Here is a 15,657-nt window from a genome sequence, read left to right as displayed (position 1 = left end):
CACTCGCCTGTCAAGACCCAGACCAGCATGGCCCCCTCCCCTGTAGGCCCCACCTAGCTGTTCTCCCACAGACCTGCTGAGGGCTCAGGCCATCCGGCATGGGGCCCAGCTCCGGGGCTGGGGGCTTGATGTCCGACACACTGACCTCCAGGAGCCCCATGTCCTCCTCCTCCGAGTCACCTGGAAAGTCAGACAGGCCGATGACACAGCCAAGGTGGGGGCAGCATGCCCTGCTCAGGTCCAAGGAGCTGAGAGCCCCCCTAGACCAGCCCTGGACACGGGGCCCGGGACACAAGCAGCTCCTGGGGCCGTGCGGGCTTAGGGCCGGCTCGCCAGCCCCTTCTTGCGCATTCCCTGCTGCACCCCAGGGTCTGGAACAGTCCATCAATAACTAAACGTGAGCAAGAGTGAGTGAGAGAGCAAGCGAGCCGGGAGAAACACAAGCAGCATCCTGCGGGGGCCTGGACGCTCGCAATCAGCGCTGCCAGAAGCCACTGTCCCTGCTGAGGCCCGCCCGCTCTGGCCCAGCGAAGGCCAGCCGCCCGTGTCCCCATCCCTAGGCACTAAAAATAGTTTTCTTCTGGAAGCCTAAAAGGGAGAAGAAAATAAGTCCCGGGAAGAACAGGGCAGATAAGCTTTATGCTTTCCTTTTTTTTTTTTTTTTTCCCCAAAAAAAAAAAGGCAGAGACCCAAGAAGGAAAAAGTTCAACCAGAGTCTGACAGGGAATCCTGGGCATGAGTGGGAGTGACCAGCCAGAGGACAGGACGAGACGGACCAAGGCCCAGGCCTCTGAGAGAAGGGGAGGTCAGGCAGTGAGGGTCATGCCCTGTGAGGGCTCTGGCCCCTGAGAGAGAGAGGCACAGGCGCGGGCAGATGGACCCCAGCCGCCTGGTGGCTCTGACGCCGGGCGGCAGCTGGCAGGAAGTGGGTGCTGCGGGGAAGCCGGGACAGAAAGGAGAAGTGACAGCGGCCCCAGGGGCAGAGAGAGTGGGGACACCCGTGCGGGCCCTTACCTGAGCAGGACACGGAGGAGGAGGAGGAGGAGGGACAGCGCACCACTGCCCGGGGCTGGGGGTGGCAAAGGCCCTCCTGCCTGGCCCACATGACGCCCTGGGCATCACTCCGCACCCACCCCAGCCGCCGGCCCCGCGGCTTCCTCTTCCCCCACGCGCCGCTGGGTAACATTCTTGGCCAGTGATTCGAGCCCGGCCACGGCTATTAATATCGCCTCTGGGGGAGGGTCACTTTAGGAAAGGCGCTGGGTTGATGGGCGGGGTGGGGTGACCCGGGAACGGCTCCCAGCCACGCTGTCCTTTCTCCAGACCATGCCTATAAGTTCAGAATGGCCACCCGGTCCGGTCCCTCCCTCAGCGGGGGCCAGCACCCCCCGAGAAGCAGAGTGAACATGAACATTTGGTGAGCTCCCAGCCTGTTTGGGGCACCGCACGCCCCACCAAGCACATAGAGTGATGGGACTGAACCCATTTTGCAGGTGAGGAGCCTGCTGCTCCAAGAAGTGCAAGGTGACACAGTCAGAAGGCACAGAGCCAGGATCTGACCAGGTCAGCGTGAGGCCACCCCAGCATCAAACACCTACTCCTAGTGCCTGACTGCCACCCAGAATAGCACCTGCCACACAGGGCTCTCCACAAACTACCTCGGGCATCCTCACCACGACCCCGGGAGATAGGTACCATCCCTAGCTCTACCATATGGATGAGGAAACTGAGGCAGAGAGGTCAAACTGCAGAACTTTCCGGAGGGCACGGGCTCTCCAAGCTCCCCCAGCTTGAAGCCTGTGTTCCTCCCGCTGCACCAGGTTGTATGCTGAAGACGAGTGTCAGGTATGCCCCAAGCAAAGACTCCTTTGTTCCCAGGAGGCTGGCACCCCTGGAACTCTGTCCGGAGATCATTAGCCCAATGTACTGGCATTTTGTATCTCCTTGTCTGCTGCCCCAAAGACGTGAACTGCACGAGGTAGGGGCTGAGATTCCCCCAGTGTCTGGGAACATGCCCTGGGCATTCTGCGAGGAAAGGAACCAGAGCCCTGGTGGGGACCAGGAGCAAAGGCAGGCACCTGAGCGGGGCTTCAGGGAAGTGGGGTCAAGACGTGCAATCGCAGCTGTGTCCCGAAGCTTTAGGACAGTTCCTAGCACATAGTAGATGCTTAATAAGACTCACTGAATGAATGAATAAGTGAATGATCAATGGATCAAATCTGACCATGAGATACTTCTGCCTAAAATCCTCTAATGACCTTCCAGTGTCCTTAAGACCAAGGGCAAATGCCCGGCAAGGCCCCCAGAGCCCGTGCTGACCAGGCCCTGGTCTCTCACCCTGCCATTCCCTCTGCCAGATGAGGCCTTCTCCACCCCTTCCATCGATTGTGTGTCCTCAGGCAAGTCACTGAACCCCTCGGTGCCCGATTCCTCATCTGCAGCACGGGGATGCTGAGTCCTCTGCACCTCGTGTGGTATTGATAAGAATTAAGTGAGGAACTGTAGGCTCCTAGGAAGGCGCCTGGCACACAAGAAGTCCATCAGGACAACCGGCTCTTGAACGTCTCACGCCACCCCACCTCCGGGCCTTTGCACATGCACTCTCTCTTCCCAGAGCACCTGCTCCCTCTGCCGGATGACGTGGGCCTCCTTCTCCTCCCCTGACCTTTCACCCCGAGTCCATCCCCACTTCCTCCACCCTCCTCCCAGGGCACCCCGTACCACTTGTCAATCTGCCCTGTCACTTGCCACTTCTGGGTCTGTCTCCTTGCACCGCGACAGGAAAAACCAGCCCCTGGAGGAAATGCTGAGGAATGCTTCTTGGCATCCCCGCACACGGCACCGGGTATGGCACTTAGCAGGTGTTTGGCAAACAGGGGCTGGCTGGGGAGGTGGTGGCATGGAGAAAGAAAGGCGTGGACAGGAACACGCAAAGATGAGGCCGGGAGAGCCCAGCAGTGTAGGGACAGGAGGTCAAGACGCAGTGACAAGGGCAAGGGCAGGGAGGCTGAAGGAAGAGGCCCGCCTCTCCCAGAAGGAATGGGACAAGCCTGCCAGGGCCAGGCAGACACGCTGGAACCCGCCAGGACATCTGGGTCTCAGACCCCAAACCCCACCGCCAGAGGAGGCCAGACACCCAGTGACGCCCCCACCCAGTGAGGAGCAGAACTGGCCCGCCCACCCCACCCAGCACTGGGTGCCGCTCCTCCCAGCCGGGGCAGCGCCTCACCGAGGACGTCCTTCCTGTGCAGAAAGGAGACCTTGCGCATGACAGCCATCCTTGTCTTCTCCAGCCCATCCTTGGTCCCGCTCTTGGCAGCCTTCATGAGCTGGGTCATCTGAGCAAAGGCAGAGGGGCCCATCAGGGAAGCCACCCAGGGAGCGCCTGGGACGCAGCCACGGAGGCCACCCGCCGCCCCCAGCCTCGGCCTGGGCCGCAGACATTGGAACCCCAGCCCCTTCCTTCTCAGGCTGGTGAGCAAAGGCCAGGGGCGATAATGGGGGTGGGAAGGGGCGTCCCCCCAGTGTCTCCTGTGGGAACCCTCTTTATGGGCAAGGGGAGGCCCTGACCAATTTTTTTCCCTTTGGAGGAAACCGCATGAACAGGTGTCAAATCAAGGAGATGATGTGACACGCTGGGGGGTGGAGGCTGAAGGCCTGCAGGCTGGGCCACTCTGCCATTCCCAGCGACAGGATGCTGGACAAGTCACTAAACCTCACGGAGCCTCAGTTTCCTCGGCCAAATACCCACCACCGCCAGAGTCTGTGAGCACCAGACAGACCAGGTCTGGGAGAACACTGAGCAGCAAAGCATGCCATACGTATGCTGGACGTGACCTACAGGCGGCCGAAAGGAGGTGCGTACACACCCCATCCCGCCCAACCCTAGTGAGGAGCCCCGTCCCTCTACTCTCCGCTGTCCCAGAATGGCCGGGTTTCTCAGAGTCTCTGCCTAGGAAGAGGGGGAAAGGCTGAACTGCCAAAGAGCAAGATGCAGTTTCCCTCGGCGGGAGGGACTGTGGGCACGGGACAGCAAATCAGGCAGAGCACGAGGCTCGGGAAGGATAAGTGCCTGGGGGGGGGCACTGGAAGCCCAGGCCTGAGGGGGGCTGCTGTCCCGAGTCGCTCTGTTGTCCCCCAGCCCCAGCCCCCTTTCCAACACACAGCGGCCCATGCCAATAGAAGTTTCTACAATGAGGGAGAAGCTCTGTCTGCACTGTCCAATATGGGACCATGGGCCACACATGGCTATTGAGTGCATGAAACATGCTGGGGCGACATAGGACACAAATTCCTAATGGTATTTCATTTTAATGAAGGTCAATTTCAACAGCCACATGGCATTCATGGTGGACAGCACAGTTCTGGGAAGACCTTTTGCTTCCTAAAAACTCCCTGCTGAAGGCCGGAGCGCTAATCTGGGAGGGGTTGGTCCTCTGTCCTCCTCTGTCCTTACCATCCCCTCCACTTATCCCAAGCTCCCCCGGTTCAAGGGTCCAAGTGCTTCCCAGGGGTCTGGGCAAGCCAGGCTTGCTGAAAAGCCAGCAGGTGCTATGCGTGGAAAGCAGGGTGGTGGCTTTTCAGGAACAAGGCTGACTTTCTGGAAGCAATGGCAGCAGAAAAAGGAAGGAAGTCCCAGCCCCTCCTGCCTCTGTCTGGTGCAATTCTAGAGCAGCAGCGCTTGGCCTGTCCTGGGGTCGTGGTCACAGATGCCTGAGGGGACAGACGTCAGCCCCAGAAACTGCACACAGATGCTCACCCTCTCTAGGAGACATCCTCCCTTGGGGGTCACCCCCCAGAGATCGAAACCTTCTGTTCCAGGGCCCAACTCCTGTCCCAGCAGAAAGTCATCCACAGGGCCAGGCACCGTTGCCCATGCTCATCATCCCAGCATTTTGGGAGGCAGAGGCGAAAGGACTGCCCAAGCCCAGGGGTTTGAGACCAGCCTGGGGCAACACAGTGAGACCTCATATCTACAATAAGTCAAAAACTTAGCCGGGTATGGTGGTGTGCACCTGTGGTTCCAGCTACTTGGAAGACTGAGGCAGAAGGATCACCTGAGCCCGGGAGGTCAAGGCTGCAATGGCCGTGAAGAGTGAGACTCTGGCTCCAAAAATAAAAAAAGAAAGCCATCCACGGGACTGTCCTATGAACCCCCAAAAGTGGTCCTTTGGGGTAAGCATCTGAGGCCCTTCTCTTGGGCAAAAAAAGAATTTTCCTGGGCAAAATAAGAGCAACAGGCAAACACCCCAGAAGGTGTCCCTGAGCCAACCTGTCATACCCACCCCCTCCCACGGTGTGGGCTGTGCCTGGGGAAGAGTCCTACTCTCAGGCCTGCTTGCCACTGGCCCCTGCTCCTTTCTGAGCCTCGATTTCCTGAGAGGTTAACCCCACGCTCACCCTGGGTCTCGGGCCTCTCCAACAGTGACTGGGAAAGACCCTGGCAAACTGTGAAGCGTCTGTTCTCTTCCTCCTCCTGGGAGGCCTCAGGTGCCAATAAAGTAGGCAAAGCCAGAGGATGAAGAATGCTCGGGCTCTGGCCCAGGTTGGAACCCAGCTCTGTCACTGACCACTGGAGCGACCACCAGCCAGGTGCCTGACCCAGCTCACACTCAATGATGCCGAAAGACTGTCTTGGCCCCAGGGCGCCATGGGGCCAGGACAGTCAGGCGTGTTGGTAACAACGGACACTGTCTACTGAGCTCTTAGACACACACAGCAGCAAGCACCCAGCAGACCTGATCGCTGATTCTCACTTCCGCCCTGGAGGCCAGTACTATCAATGGCCCCATTTCACAGGCAAGGACACTGAGGCTCAGAGAAGCCAAGGGGCCTGCCCAAGATCACCTGTGAATAACTGATGAACTGGAATTTGAACTCAGGCCCACAGGCCTCTGAAGCACATGCTCTTTAGCCATGAAACACAGTAGGTGTTCAACTAATGGACGCTACTGTTGTCAATATCGTCAGTCTCCAAAAGGCTGGGCCCAGTTGGAGAAGACTGTGCTGAGATTCTTCCAGACTTCTTCATCCTGGATCCCTGAACACTGTGGAGGGGTAGGAACTTCCAATGTCACCAACACCCGCAGTTTTCAAAGTGTAGCTCAAACCCACCCACCATGGTTATTAAATATGCAGATTTCTTAATCATGCCTCAGACCTACCAGATCAGCGTCCCCAGGGGTGGGGCCCAGGAATCTGCCTTTTTTTTTTTTTTTTTTGAGTTCAAGTTTCACTCTGTCACCCAGGCTGGAGTGCTGTGGCATGAGCACAGCTCACCACAGCCTCCAACTCCTGGGCTCAGGTGTGATCCTTCCGCCTTAGCCTCCTGAGTCGTTGGAACTATAGCACCACGCCCAGCTAATTTCTTTTATTTTTTATTTTTTGCAGAGACGAGATCTCATTATGCTGCCCAGGCTGGTCTCAAACTCCTGGGCTCGAGTGATCCTTCCATCTCAGCCTCCCAAAGTGCTGGAATTGCAGGCGTGAGCCACCACGCTCAGCCAGGAATCTGAGTTTTTAACAAAGCATCCCAGGTGATTCTGAGAGCCGCCAGTTTAAAAACCCACCTGGGAATTCTTGTGGCCCAAGGGGGTTTCGCTTGTGTTGGGGAGGAAGGCGCAGGCAGAGCATGGCAGGGAGCAGTGGCTGAAGGCAGGCGCCAGCCCCAGCGCCAGTGTGAGGATGGCCCGCAGCCAGGTGTGGGGCAGCACCTGGGCGGGGACAGGCGTGGCAGGCTCCGCGGGCCGGGGCAGTGGGCGGCCCCCGGAGGTGGCTGCAGCTGGACGCGGCCGTCCAGGGCACGGGAGGGACAGACAATACCTTACAATCGCACTTGTGCTTCAGATCCTGCATGTCTCTCCCCCCAACTCTCAAAGCCAAGATGTCTCTCTTAGTCCTGGCGTATCTCTCCTTTAGCCTAGTCAGGTCTGGAGAAAGCTGGAGCCCCCAAGCGGCCAGGCAGAAGGAGAGCAGGTGAGAGGAGCAGGCGGGACAGGGAGGAGACAAAACACAGACAACAGACAGGAGACTCAGGTGAAGTGGCGATGGGCACCCAGGCAGCAGGCTGGCCAGGTCCTGCCTGGAGTCTGCTCCAGCCGGGTCCAGCCCGACACGCCCGGCAGCAGGGGCTGGGTCTCTGCCGCAGGGCACCCCGGCTGCTGGGAAGGAGAGGCGGGAGGGGAGTAAGCCCAGGCCCCGCCTCTTTGGGGAAGGGGAGGAATGCTCTGAGGTTAGGACTGTGTCTTCCCCCAGCCCTGGGGCCCGGCAAGGGGCTTGTAACATAGGAGGTTCTCAGGAAGTCTGCAAGATGGATGGATGGCAGGTGGATGGATGGAGAGTGGGGTGGAGGGGGAAGGGGAAAAACAGACACGTGGATAAGTGGGCAGATGCACAGAAAGATGGATGGACGGGCAGAGGCATGGCTGGGCAGATGGATAGACTGCAGACAGACAGGTGGATGGGTGGATGGACAGGCTCAGATGGATGGTTGGATCGATGGCTGGATGAATGAATTGATGGGTGGGTGGATGGGATGGGTGGATGGACAGATGAATGGATGGATGGCTGGGTAGATGGGAGGGTGGATGGCTGGGACGGATGGATGGACGGATGGCTGAATGGATGGATGGAGGGACAGAAGGGTGGGTGGATGGGTGGGTAGATGGGAGGGTGGGTGGATGTGTGGGTGGGTGGGTGGATGGATGGATGGACAGATGAACAGATGGGTGAGCAAGTGGGTAAGTTTGGGTAACTGTATAGCTGGGCAAATGCATAGATGGATGGACAAAGAGGCAGTCAGATGAAGGAGCAAAAGAGTGGAAGGACAGGTGAATGGGAGTAGTACTGTACTAGTAACAAGTTCTCCGGGAAAAGCAGTGCTGCTTTGTAGCACTTCCATGGGATGAATACTCCCACCCTACCAAAGTGATATCACTGAATGTGCATTTGTAGAGATGCACCATTGGTTCTTGAGTTCTTGTGAGCTAGCACTGGCTGCTCTAGCTCGCCACTGGAGGAGGGGGTAAATGAGCAGAGGGAGGAATGGGTGAAGGGAAGAAGAAAAGGGGAGCAACTGAATGGAAAGATGGATGATGGGCTTACAGACTGTCTTAGAGGATGGAAGGAAGGAAGGAAGGAAGGACAGATATATAGTCAAATGCATGAATGTATGAGCAACAGTGATATTTGGTCAAGCACACAGAAGACCGAGACAGGTGCTGCTTCTAGAGAAGTAGACAGGTAGAAGGACCAAGAGCGTGAGCTCTGGAGGCAGGTAGATCTACATTCTAATCATGGCTCCTGCTTGCTAGCTAGAAAAATCTCTTTGACTTCTTTGAATTGCAGTTTCCTCACTGGTAAAGTACTCTTAATGGTGACTGCAAGGATTTTTGAGAAAATTAAATGGGACATGCAAAGCCCAGAGCTTAGTAAGTACTCAAAAAATGGAAGCCATTATTATTGCATCCTTTCAATTACAAGTGCTCAGTATTTGTTGGATGGATAGATGGATGGATGGATGGATGGATGGATGGATGGATGGATGGATGGATGGATGGACGGACTGATAGACAGATGAGGTATTTTCATCCATATGTGATGTTGAGTTCTGATTCTATCAACTTACTGGCTGTGTGATGCTAGCCACACCACTGAACCTCTCTGAGCTTCACATAGGTTCTCTGATCCAAAAAATGAGAACCCTAATGACAAGATTATCGACCACTCTAGGGTACTGGGGAAATTAAATGATACTGCATCATAAATGGTAGCACACTAGGCAAATGTCCACTATCATTATGCAAAGAAGTATGAGAACAGGGGTCCTTTGAGAGTTATTCAGAACTCCCTGTGGAGTTTGGGTTTTGACCTGAGTCCTGTTCATCTAGAAAACAGCCTGACACAATAAGCCCATAAAGTCCCTGGGCCTTACAGCATTCCGTCTCTCTCAGGATCAGAAGAACTAGGAGATGTCAGGGTCAGAGACCGCTTGCTGAATGGCCAGATCAGAGCAGGGACTGGATGGGACTGGGCCAATACCAGCGCCAGCATTTCTGTAACGAGCCCTTGAGTTCTGGGCAGTCCCCCGGCCAGCTAGATCACAGACCTTGATTATGAAGAGGCCACCACCAGAGAGCAGAAGAGTTCAATGAGGCCCCACCCACAACTGGAAACACCCTCCAGCTGACCATGGGCCACCACCAGCAGGATCACCTATTAACATAACTAACAGATGAGGTGACGGCTTCCATTCCATTTGGGCCCGGTACTTCTAAGGAGGCCTCTCTGCAGATCCTTTGGCAAGACTTCCTTTGGCAAGAATCCACCTGCCTAGGGCTGGCGGCTCCGACATCTGAAGGAGGGGCTCCATCCGTTCTCTTGCAGCTGGGCAGGTGCCAGGCCCACGGTCAGACTCCAAGGACAGGACAAGACGTGTCCCCAGACGGCTGCCCCGTGACCCACAGCACAGACAACACACAGCCAAGCAGGGCAGCCCCAAAGCATGCAGCTGCAGCAGAGCTGGCAGGTGAGTAGTGCACCCTGAGCAGCTCAGGGGAGTGCAGCATGGCAGGCAGGGCTCAGCAGTGTCTCTGGGCAGCAGTGGGTCCCAGAGGAATCATCCCTCCACACCTTCCAGCTCCCTGGAGCCTGCTAGGCAGGACGCAGACAGGCCTTGGCCATGGCCAGAGAAAAAGTCCCCACGGTTAGAAATTCCAAGAACCGTGCCCACATAGTTCGTCTACTGAGGAAAGGTCCAAAGCCCCCAGCCTGAGGGTGTGAGGTACACAAGTTCACAGGCAGCCCCCAGAGATCCCACTCTAGAGCAAGGCTCAACACTTCTCAGAATGCTCTGGGCCCCTTGTACCCCTGGGGGCAGAGAGTTGGTGAAAAGGCAGATGGCTGGGTCCCACTCAAACTCTGAGTCCGAGTCCCTGGGAGCAAGGCCTTGGCATGATTCTGACGCTCGCGTGAGGCCACGGACCACCGCTGGAGAGCCTGAATCTGGCATCTCCATTCTCCTTCCCTCTGAGAGATGCCCAGGGTTCCCTCCCAATCCCCAGCAAGAAGGCAGGGGCCCAGGAAAGGAACCATGGAAGAGGAGAAGGGACGCCAGGGGCTGAGCCTCAGAGGCTGGGATGGGACTCCAGGGTCCTATCTGGTCACATCACCCAGAGCAGGGCTGAGAGGCATGGGTCCTGCCCATATGGGGGCTTGGGGACTCCCTAACCGAAGTCCCCTTCCCTAAGGCAGTGCGTGCTGCCCCTTCTCGCCTCACAGGGCAGCAATGTGCAGGCACTGGCTTGTGTTTACGTGCATTTTTGTCTCCATTTTTGACAAATGATCCCCATCTGCTGTCTCCCCCTAGACCATAAAGGTTCGCTGAGGCCAGGTCGGGGCCTCCTGTTCCCTTCCTGCCCACGAGTGAACGTACGGACAGACACACAGAGGTGCTGCAAAGGCCTCCCGGGCACAGCCATTTCCCAGCCCTGCTCTGGGGGTCCGTCTTAAAGAAGGCCGGGCCTCGGAGACACCAGCACAGCCCCCAGCTTGCTCAGGACCTGGGGGGCCCATCATGGCTTGGGGAAAAGCTGCCTGAAGAGACTCTCAGAGTGTGGATACTCTGGCCAGCACGCTTCTCCCACAGAGGATCCCCCAAACTCAGAAAAGGGCAGGAGGCACTGGGAAAGACCTGGAAGCCTGTCTGGTAAAGCCTGAGCTGGACCCGTAGTCCCAGCCCCGAGGGGCCCCCTCCTGTCCCTGCCCTGCCTGCACAGGGCTGGCCACAGGTGACACTCTCCTGCCTGCCTGCATCTTTTGAAAAGGAGCCTGACTGGACCCTCTCCCGCACCCCTCGAGCATGGCATGTAGAAAGCTGCTCCCGTGAAATCACGCATCACAGCGTGGACAGGTCTTCCTCTGGTGGCTTCCACAGAACCATTTGGGAGGAGAGAGGACATCACAGGAAGGAGGCTCCGTCAGGCTTAGCCTCCCCTCAGCCTCAGGAGCTCCCTCCAGGAAACAGGCAAGGAGGAACTCCAGAAGCCCAGATGCGTGTGGCACCGTGCGAAGCCTGGCAAGTCACCTTCCTGGCAGTGCTGACCTAGCCACAGCAGCCCGCACCATCCTCCTGCCCAGGGCAGAGGGGACTGTGGGGCTGAGAACTGACCTGAACACCTGACCCCTGGGGCAGGGAGGTCAAGTGCATTTGATCCAAGTGCCAACTCCACTCGGCTGGTCGGGCCGCCCAGAGCACTGTGTCGGGAGGATTCTGAAGCCAGGCCTGAGTCCATAAGCGTATTGACCATTGACGGGGTCTGCCGTGGCCGTGGGGTGGGGAAGTGCCTACACCAGGTACTAACCACGCCCACCCCAGGTTCTGGACTCTCCATGGCCAGCAGCTACGCCTGGAGTCACCTCCTGTTTCTGAATGACCTGCTCCTCTCTCACCACACACCCTTGAGACCTGGATGCGAGTCCCAGGCCTGGCCCTCCCCACCCGGCTCTCCCCTCCCTGAAGGGATCTCGGCGCCCCGACCCCCCCGGTCCCCTCACCTTGGGCTGGAAGGACACTCGGTGCTTGGCGGGCTCCACTTCCGGCTTGGCCTCCTCCCCCGAGTCCTCGCTGTAGCTCTCAAACTCGCTGGAGCTCCAGCCTAGGTCCTCGGCCTCGCGAGGCGCCCCTGCCCGGGGCACATCCTCGTACAGCAGGTTCCTCTCCGCCCCTGCGGCCAAGGGACAATGTGACCAGGGTCCTGAGGCCAAGCCTGGAGACTTCTGGCCTGACAGCCCTTTTCTGAACCCAGGTGGGGCAAGGAGAGGTGGGGGAGGGTGCCAGGGCCCTGGGGCTCCAGCTCGGCCTCCTCAACAGGTAAGCAGAGGCAGTGATAATTCACTGCCCACCACGCAGGGTGAGGAGGCATGAGAGAAGAGGAAAGCAAAGGAATGCGTCAGACGTGACGCTCGCCAGCCCCTCCCTGGGGTCTGAGCACTTGCTCCGGGCCACCTCGGCAAGTTTTACTGGAAAAGAGAAGGCTCGGGGTCAAGGTTCGGGCCCTCAGCATTCTCGGGGATAAGACGGAGACTGCTGGAGCATGTGAGATGGCACGCACACGATGCAGCTGACACAGCGGCTCAGGGCAGGCCCTCTGGAAATGTCCTTCCCTTCCTCAGCCCCTCAGCCCAAATCTGAGTTCCCATGTGGGTCCAGAATTGACCAGTAGGGGGCGCACGAGGCCCAGAGTCCAGGAGTATTCCTTTTCTTCCAAAGCCCCAGGGAAATGCTTTGCGCTGAAAACTTAGGGACAAGGAGCCTCGATTCCCCTGGTCTGGGGACTGAAAACCTGGGGACAGAGAGCCCAGTGTCCCCACAGGGCCAGGGGACTCCTGGGGCCCTTTCAAGAGGGGTGTGAGGCCGGCATGGCTTGAAGGCTGAGGTGGGAAAACCACTGCCCCGAGGCCAGATCTTGGGCCCCAGCCCCAGCAGGTGCTGGAAGCTCCCTGGAAGCTCCCAGCAAGCCCGTTGCCCCTGGGGCCTTGTCTGCTGCTGGGGGAACTGCAGAGCTCACAAAGAAGGGTCAGACTCCAGAAAGGGCATGAAGTGAAAATGCTTTTGTCAACATGAAGAATCACAGCGCTGGGAAGGAGCTGTTCCCAAAACCTGCTCCGAATGACTGTGCCAAAGAACTGGGGCTTTCATTGTCAGAGCCCCCTCCGTACTACGGGATCATAGTAAGCTGATGGTTAAGTAAATAAGATCCAGCTGAGAAGCTCTTAACAAAAAGTCTGGCTCAGGGTCCCTCTCGACCGAGAGCTGTAGTCCTCGCCCATGGCTGCTCAGGGTGGGCTCGGTGTCATCCCACGGACCCAGAGCTCCCAGCTCCATCCCCTAGGAAGGGGGGGGCAGGGAGATTGGTAGCCAGAGAACAAAGCAGATCGCTGAGGCTTGGCGGGGGACGTCCCAGGACCAGGAGGGAACATGAGGTTATTTTTAAGTAAAAGATAATGGTGACTAATGTCCCCAGGGACTGGAGCAGCTGTGACCTTTCAAGGGCTGGGCTGATTGTCCGGTTACTGCCATAAGGCCCCTCGACAAGGGACAAAAGAGTCAGAGCCCAGTACTCAGGTGGCCCTGAGGCGGCACTGCGGTGGCATGGTGGTTCTCACCTCCCTGGGGTTGAGCCACACACTGGCCCACCTCCATCCTGTGGGCGCCTGCTCCCAGCAGCCCTGTGTGCCCAGCAGGGTGCGAGAGATCACAGATGAGAGACTGGCCATGGTCAGACAGCCAGGGTCCACCCACCATCACACAGCCTTCTGCTGAGGACCCCTCATGTAGCAATATCCTCTCTAGGGGAGACAGAGTCACCAGGTTCCTATGCCTGTGGTGGAACCTGAGTGCCAACTCCTCAGCCTTCAGGGGCCTCCAGGGGGTCCCCTGACTTTCTCGCCCCCAAGCTTCATTCTCTCTCAAGAGCACAGCCCTTCTCTAAAACACTCACCACCTCCTGCTCGATGCCCTGCAGGCTTTACCTCATGGACTCCACCCCACAACCCTAGGGCGTAGGTGGCATCACCCCCATTTTATAGATGGGTCAACCAAGGTCCAGAGAGATTAAGCAGTTCTCTGTGTGACCCTCCCCAAAGGCCTATGACTTTTGAGTATTTTGGCTTTACATGAAGAAGCCAAGGCCCAAAGGCACAGAGACCTGTGCTCAGATCAGTGGCAGAGCCAGGATTTGAACCCAGGGCTGTGTGCCCACTGGAGCATACAGGCTGACCCTCAGCTGACAACCTCCTCTCCACCACCCACTGAGCCCACATAGGTCCCCACAGGCCACTGCTGGGCCCCCCAGCAGGTGGAACAATGATAGCCACAGCAGCCCAGCATGAGAGCACCAGCTGAGAGCCAGGCCCTGCATTAAGCCTCGTCTTACTGGATCCTCCAGAGTCCCTGTGGGTGGGGGTCCTGGGGGTGGGGATCCCGGGGGTGGGGGTCACAGTCCTCAATCTACAGGCTCTGAGGCTGGATGTGAACGCAGGCGACTTGCTCTTAACCTCCCCAAGGCCGGACAGCAGGAACATGCCATGGCGTCCCAGACCCTGGGGCAGTGAGGCCTGGGGCCAAGTAAGCCTCTGCTTGATTTGACTTAAGTGGGAAAACAGTTCGGCTGGGTTACACAGCGCCTGAGGCCCCTCAGCCACTCAACCCTCCCAGCCCTCCCTGGGTTCAGACAAGCTGCAAGCAGGAACGTGCGCTCGAAGCACATCCAGCCTGCTGAAGGAACAAGCGTATCACTGGTTCATCTGTCCCTGCTCTCCTGGGACAGGAGTCAAGAGCATGGCTCTAGGGCCTTCAGGCCTGCCATGATGCCTGTGTGTCTCTCCCATCGGACTGTGTGCTGCCCAAGGATGCCCCACCAGACAAAGAGCTCCTCAAAAGCGGGGGCTCGGTGGCTCAGCCTGTAATCCCGTGCCTTTGGGAGGCTGAGGTGAGTGGATTGCCTGAGCCTGCAAGTTCGAGACCCGCCTGGGCAACTTGGCGAGACCTCATCTCTACAATAAATCAAAATGAGCCAGGCGTGGTAGTGCGCGCCTGTAATTCCAGCTACTTGGACAGCTGAGGCGGAAGGATCGCCAGAGCCCAGCAGGTTGAGGCTGCAGTGGCCGGGAGTGGCCACTGCACTCCAGTCTGGATGACAGAGTAAGACTCCAACTCAAAAAAAAAAAAAAAAACCGAGGGCTGTGTTTTCCGCATTGGATGCAAAACCTTTAAAAACAGGCAGGATCGTGTAGTAGAAAAGACAGCGTTGTCTGTTCAAATCCTGGCAGTGTGATCTGGGGTTGGTGGCTTAATCTCTCTGATGTGAGTGGAACCATAAGCCTCGCACTATTGACCTCACGGGGTTGACTGGACAGTGGAATCAAATGTGCTTCATCTTTCATAAAATGCCACTCAAATCTTCCCAGGGTAGGGGACAGAGAACTGAGCTTGGAGTCAGAATGACCCACGTTCAAATCCCAGCCTCATCTCTACAGTCTGTAAAATGAAGACATTACACCCCAAAGTAAAGTTATGAAGCTAACTGTGTAATTCAAAACATGAAGAGGAGGTCAGGCATGGTGGCTCATGCCCGTAATCCCAGCATTTTGGGAGGCTGAGGCGAGAGGACTGCTTGAGCCCAAGAGTCAAGTTGCCCAGGCAACTTGGTGAAGCCTCGTCTCTACAATAAAATCAAAACACTAGCTGAGTGTGGTGGCACGCACCAGTAGTCCCAGCTACTCAGGAGGCTGAGGTGGAAGGATAGACTGAACCCACCCAGCAGGTCGAGGCTGCAGTGGCTGTGAGCATGACACTGCATTCCAGCCAGGGTGACAGATTGAGACTTGGACTCAAAAATAAAAAGAGTAGCTTTGCCTAATGGGTTCAAGCAAAGATGGCTCTTACTGTTAATTGTACTCAACCCTTCCTTCTCTCTCCCATGAGGGATCTCCAGCAGGACTTACCCCAGCTCCACCCCACACCCCTTCTGCAGTCAGTCTCACACCTGCCTATCCCACCTAGGTCCCCAACCCAGGCAGGGCACAGAGCTTTCTGAGGCTTTATCTGCTTTACCCATTGAATTTAACATTTATCGCCCTGGGAAGCCCGGACCACAG

General features: G+C 57.3%; 1 protein-coding gene across 2 annotated transcripts in view; it reads right to left on the bottom strand.

Annotated features, from left to right (window-relative positions):
- Positions 1-15,657, bottom strand: part of LOC103264828 (rho guanine nucleotide exchange factor 10-like protein) — a 61,842-nt gene that overhangs the window by 22,270 nt on the left and 23,915 nt on the right. Inside the window, exons 6-9 of one of the 2 annotated variants that reach the window (XM_021714730.1) lie at positions 11,554-11,723; positions 6,823-6,939; positions 3,230-3,338; positions 74-180 (exon numbers count right to left, since the gene is read on the bottom strand). In XM_021714730.1, the coding sequence (XP_021570405.1) occupies positions 74-180; positions 3,230-3,338; positions 6,823-6,939; positions 11,554-11,723 (503 nt within the window). The remainder of the gene's footprint in view (positions 1-73; positions 181-3,229; positions 3,339-6,822; positions 6,940-11,553; positions 11,724-15,657) is intronic. The other variant, XM_008062528.2, reaches the window with a different exon arrangement.

Source organism: Carlito syrichta, unplaced genomic scaffold (genome assembly GCF_000164805.1).
Source record: "Carlito syrichta isolate Samal-C Ts95f unplaced genomic scaffold, Tarsius_syrichta-2.0.1 Scaffold305734, whole genome shotgun sequence".
Taxonomy (NCBI): domain Eukaryota; kingdom Metazoa; phylum Chordata; class Mammalia; order Primates; family Tarsiidae; genus Carlito; species Carlito syrichta.
The sequence above is the reverse complement of the archived record's forward strand: the minus strand, read 5'-3'. Positions and strand labels throughout refer to the sequence as shown.